General features: G+C 39.6%; 1 protein-coding gene across 1 annotated transcript in view; it reads left to right on the top strand.

Annotated features, from left to right (window-relative positions):
- The first annotated feature begins 2,104 nt into the window (after positions 1–2,104).
- The window catches only part of ATP10B (ATPase phospholipid transporting 10B (putative)), a 51,748-nt gene continuing 47,852 nt past the window's right edge, over positions 2,105–6,000 (top strand). The window contains exons 1-2 of the mRNA XM_054389387.1: positions 2,105–2,415; positions 3,464–3,658. Coding sequence (XP_054245362.1) covers positions 2,105–2,415; positions 3,464–3,658 — 506 coding nt within the window. The remainder of the gene's footprint in view (positions 2,416–3,463; positions 3,659–6,000) is intronic.

The following is a 6,000-nucleotide window of genomic DNA, read 5'->3' as shown; positions in this document are numbered from 1 at the left end:
TGCAATAAATACAATCCTGCTGTGTTTATTGCATGTGCAAAGGCCTCTTTCTGAAACAGGGTAGCCAAGAGCTTTTCGCAGTGTGTCTTTTTCAGCATGCATGGCAAAATGTGGTTTTTTTTCCCAAGAATAGCATGGTTTACTCTTTTTAGTTAATACAAATAGGATATTTAAATCCAGATTAAAATGGCAAAGAACAATTGTTTAATGACATTGTTGCTCTGAATGGCCTGATGATGCAAGTTATCAGATTGCACCCCAGACTTTACAGAGAGCCCATGATGTCAGTCCTCCTTTTGTGACAAAGAAATTCTGATTTTTCAAGAGCTTCCTGATGACAGTGGGAATGATGCCATTTTAATTTGCAGCATATTGTTCACACCACCTTTTAATCAAATATCAGAAATCTTGAAAACTTTCTTGGACCTTATTCCACAATTTTATGGGAAAGGTGCAAAGATTTTCACTCTTTAGTTATTACTTCGTATTTCAAAAATTTTGCTGCAGGCTTGTGAAATAATGTGACCCCCACAACATCCTACTTGATGAGTTAGAGAGATGTGGATTTGATGGGTGGACTGTTCAGTGGATAATGAATTGGCTGGATGGTTGCATCCAGAGGGTAGTGGTCAAAGTCCAGATGGAGACCAGTGAAAAGTGATGTCCCTTAAGGGTCTGTACTGGAACCAATGCTGTTTAATATTTTTATCAATTATATAGACAGTGGGATTGAATACACCATCAGCAAGTTTGCAGATGGCATTAAGCTGAGTGGTACTGTCAATACGCTAGAAAGATGAGATGCCATCCAGAAGGATCTGAACAAGCTGAAAGGTAGGCTCAGGTGGACATCACAAGGTTCAACAAGTGCAGCGTCAAAACAATTCTCATTATCAATACAGGATAGGTAATAAGGTGATAGAAAGCAACCCTTCTGAGAGGGAGTTCTGGTGGATGAGAAGCTGGACGTGAGCCAACAATGTGCATTTGCATCTCCGAAGGACAATGGCATTCTGGGCTGCATCAAAAGAAGCATGGCCAGCAGATTATCAATCTGATTCTGCTACTCTCTGGTGAGACCTCACCTGGAGTACTGCATCCAGCTCTGAAGCACTCAACACAGGAAGAACATGGACCATCTGATGGAGCAGGTCTAGAGGAGGGGTATGAAGATGATCATGGAGCTGGAACACTTCTACTGCAAGGACAGGCTGAGAGCTGAGGTTGTTCAGCCTGGAGAAGAGAAGGCTCCAAAGATACCTAATATTGGCCTTCCAGAGGGGATGGTTCTGCTCTGCAGCAATCTCACATTTAGTGCCTCATCATTGTAAGGCAGCTTCTAGTCCTCAAAGTCTTACTGCTGGATTGAAATTTTATTGTGTTCAGGTTGAGCATAACATCTGCACCTGAACTGCTGGAGCCTGGGCATCCTGCATGCTGTATCGGAATTGCAGTTGCAGATGTGTGAGCAAGTCAGAAGCAAAGTGTTCAATGACAACAGGATTGGTATTGGGAGATTAAATTTCTTCATCTAACTAATGAATTATCCATTGTTTTACTGCTGACTGGTGTTTTCCATTCAAATCAGATTTCTATGGAGGCTCTGGAAAACTGTTACATGAGTGTAAATGAGATTAAGCTGATGCAACAGTTATTTGTTATCTGAGCTATTAAGATTCAACACCTAAACCAGTCCCTCTGTAAAGTAAGTGTGAATACAAAAAAACATTGTGAGAAACTCAGGCATTTGAAGAAAAATGCCTGAATAGATTTGGTGGCAGTTTATGACCGAGGAAAATGATACAGAATTTGTGATGGAAAAGCCATTGTTCATCTCTGTTAAATCAGCTTTATCTATGTTAGTTTGCTGTTATAACACAGAGAAAATATATATGAGAATTTTTTCCCCCCAGAGATAGAAATAGATTTTCTCATATTGAAGTTTTTCTTCTGTCTTTTATTCTGTACATTCTCTGCAGAGGGTGCTGAGCTCAAAGGCTGAACATGCACTGCACTGAACAGTATTGTTTGCTTCTTCAGACCTCTGCTAGCAAGAAATGAAGTGACTTTTCTATCAGAATGGAATTGGTTTTCAGTCCTTGTCATGCATTTGTCTTTCAGCTTGACATCGCTGCTGGGAATGGCTTTGTCTGTGGACTCTGCTTTGTACCGTTGGAGGCGACTAGGAACTGAAAGTTCCTCCCAGACTTTATCAGAATCGACACCACTGCTGTTTTCTGTCAGAGATAAAGCAAAGCTCGACTTAAATAAATGGAGGATTGTGTTTCCTGACAATGGAAGACAGGGGAAAGACTGGAAACAAGCCTCAACCATTTATTCTGGAAACAGGATACGGACCACAAAATACACGTGGTTCACTTTTTTGCCCCAAAACCTTTTTGAGCAGTTTCACAGGTAAAAATCTTCATTCAGTGATGCATGAAAATTAAAACTCTCTGAAACACTGATATTTGAGGTTGATAGAGAAGGGCTGCTTTAGGAATTGTCACATTGCTAAAATGTAGGTGATGATTATTTGTAACCAAATGCCACTCAATTCAGACTGAAATGGAGGTTTAAAACAAGTGAACACAAGGAGTGCTTAACCCACCCCAGCTGTCTCATTTGAATGCTGGAAGTGTTTGCTATGCAAAAATATCAAGGTTTTACTTAAAAACCCCTCTGTTTCAGAGTTGAATAAGCCTCTAATTTTTAAGAACATGAAGATATTCATTGGATGTCATGAGACACCTATAAAATTTTGTAGATGTCAGAGGCTTATAGACTAATTTTCATATCTTTTTGATGGCATGCAAGTGACCTTGTCTACCAGCTTATAAACAGTTTACATGTATCTGCGAGTGCTAGCTCAGGCTTCTATCCAAGTGATGGTTTGAAATTATGTAAACAACCCCCCCCAGCATAATGTATCATGTCAATAAGATGCCCAGAGAAATATCAGTATGATACATGAAAGTTGTATATCCATGTCTAGCTTTGAAATTTTCCTTCTGTATTTAGATTTATGCATTTATAATTTAACCTTCCACCTGTAGAATCCTTTATGGATTCCTGATGGAAACCTTTCCATAATTCTAAATGTGAGAGTTTACACCCATTCTATTATACTGGCTTGAGTTTTTTAAGTTTCTTTAAGCATTTGTTTTCAAGACTAAGGCAGTGGGGGGTCATTAAAGAATTCATAGTTCCTTGAGACATAAAGTGTTTGCAATAACTGGAAAATAGAGTAGCTATAATAATATGGAAATGTATTTCACAGGCTCTTCCAAAGAAAAAGAAAATAGGATCTCAGTTAAGCAACTGATTCATTCATTCTGAGAAAAGAGAAGAGGGAAGAGGAGTGAAATGATTAGTGTTCCTTTGACACAAAATGGGTGATGTGCTTTAAGAAAAGGACACAATCTAGTTTCTGGCTGCTTTTTCTTTTTTCATACCTTTTCAGGCTGGGTAATCTTTATTTTCTATTTCTGGTGGTTCTGAACTGGTTCCCACAAGTGAAAGTCTTCCACAGGGAGATTACTGTGCTGCCTCTGATTGCGGTGCTGCTTGCCAGCATGATTAAAGATGCCGTTGAAGACTATAAAAAATACCTTTTTGATAAGACAATAAACTTCTCTAAAACCAGAGTATATGACAAGTAAGTAAACTTAACAAATTATTTTGCTTTGCATTGGATGTGGTGGAAACTATTCATCTGACTCTGCAGTAATTCCCTTGCTGACCCTTTGGAGTAGAGTAAGTTTGGACAAGCTGTTATAAAAGACTTCTTTTTCTGCCTCTAAAAACGCTTCATTTATCTCACTTAAGTCATACTGCTATCATTGAAGTTTTGTTTCATACCACAGCAGTGTGTGCTGATACACAAGCTTTCATTCCAAGTTTCCAAACCAGCTTGCCAACACACACAACATCCACTCCAGGTAGCAGAAGGAACTGAAGGGAAAATGAAACGTATCCAAGTCTGAAAAGGATCACTCAGGCTGTTTAACAAATTGGAGCAGTCTTTCAGACGTCTCACACTAAAACCGTTACTGGAAAAATGAATAATCAACTCCATTCAAGGTGAAGCACAATCAGGAACTGAAAATAATTTTATGGGACTTCCAGTAAAGGCAGGCAATCAATACAGCACAGTTTTGCTGTGGAGATGGTACAACACCTGCAGTAAGCTGTGATGTTTGCTCAGTAGTGACTCAGAAGGAAGAAGTATTTTCATGTGCAATTCTTATTGCAACATTTCGATTTCATCATAGTTTCTCATCCAAGTACTAACTTGAGACTACTTAGCTTGTGACTACATAATGTAATAGACAGGAGATTCCATTTAGAAATGTAAATCCTTGGATCTCTTTCTGTTTTTCACATCTCCTTAAGCTCAGGTCATAGAAAAGAAATCACTATGGTTTGTACACATCTCATTAGCTCTCTGGGAAATTAAGCCTCATCTTTGCTTACATACATGTCCGAGGCACATGGACTGATAATGAAGAAGAAATGAGAGACTGGGAGGAGTTACTGGATGAGAGAGTGATGCATTGGGTGTCTAGAAGCTGAAGGCCTATCAGAGGAAAAGGATCGGGGTGAAGGGTGATTTAGGTAACCTGTCCTTCAACTGTCTATCATCGATTTGCTGGATTTGGGGAGGTAAGGTTGTTTAATAATCAATTTTATAGTCTTGCAAGTAGTAGTGAATAGAGGAAGTAAAAGAAAGATTGCTTACAGAAATCTTCTGTTGACTTCTGGGACGCAGAGCTCTGCCCATTACCTTTGAACTTCCTGCCAACTCCCAGGCTTATAAAGAGATTCTGAAAGCTGTGGAGTGATCCATGAAAATTGTGTGCACGTTCTTAGCTTTGACGCTGTTCTGTGTAAAACTAGAGCAGATACTCAATGCCAGGGAAGTGCTCTGAACAGGGCCTCCAGGCACAGGCTAACAGGAATAACAAAACATTCAGGATGCCTCTGTCATAGCTGAGGTGCAGCCTCCCCAGCAGGCTCTAGGACCCAGAGCAGCTGAGTCAGGATGATACCTGTTCCCAGGCAGGTGGAGGTTGGAGTAAAAGGACGTGCAGCCCTGGGCTTCGGACATCTTTACTCCTCTCTCTGTTCCTTGGGAGTTTATTTGGGTTACTGAACTCTTCTAAATCTGTTGCTTTCCAACTTGAGGCCACTTTTTGAAAGGAAAACAAGATGTCAAGGAAAGGTATTCCAGGTTGCTTCTCTAGAATGTTATGGAAAAAACATTTTTTCAAGGAAACATGCTGCCGATGTGGTGCTTCAGAAACTGAAATCCAAAATGAAGAGCTGGATAAGAGAGGAAAAGCAAAGAAAAGGAAGAAGAAGAATGAAAACAAGCGTGTGATCATCTCCAACTTGCCCTTTGGAAGTAAGAAGTGGAAGGAAAATCCAAACAGATACTATGACTCCAATAAAATTAAGACCACGAAATATACCGTCTTGACTTTCCTCCCTAAAAACATCTATGAGCAATTTCACCGTTTTGCCAACATTTACTTTGTGACCATTGCACTGTTGAATTTTGTGCCAGTGGTGAATGCTTTCCAACCAGAAGTTTCTATGATTCCCATTTGTGTTATAATGGCCATTACAGCCATTAAAGATGCTTGGGAGGACTTTCGGCGGTACAAATTAGACAAAGAAATCAACCATATGGGATGCTATATCTACAGCAGGTGAGTTTTGTACAGCTTTTATTACTGAAAAAAAAATGTTGGCTTGAGATCTTTTATCAATGATGAGGCTTTTAGTTGTAAAAAAACAATTAATTAATACCTATTGGAAAATCAAAGTCATAGCGACCCTGTATCACCTGGTATTTGTTCTGATATAGGGAAAAAACGTTTTATTTGGGGGGGGGGGAGTTGTGGGGTTTTTTGTTTGGTTTGTTGTTGTTTAAACCTCATTTTCAGATTGGGGAGGTAAGTTTGAGTTTCGTGGTATTGATGTGGCTGTTGGCCT

This window comes from Indicator indicator, chromosome 18 (genome assembly GCF_027791375.1).
Source record: "Indicator indicator isolate 239-I01 chromosome 18, UM_Iind_1.1, whole genome shotgun sequence".
Taxonomy (NCBI): domain Eukaryota; kingdom Metazoa; phylum Chordata; class Aves; order Piciformes; family Indicatoridae; genus Indicator; species Indicator indicator.
The sequence above is the reverse complement of the archived record's forward strand: the minus strand, read 5'-3'. Positions and strand labels throughout refer to the sequence as shown.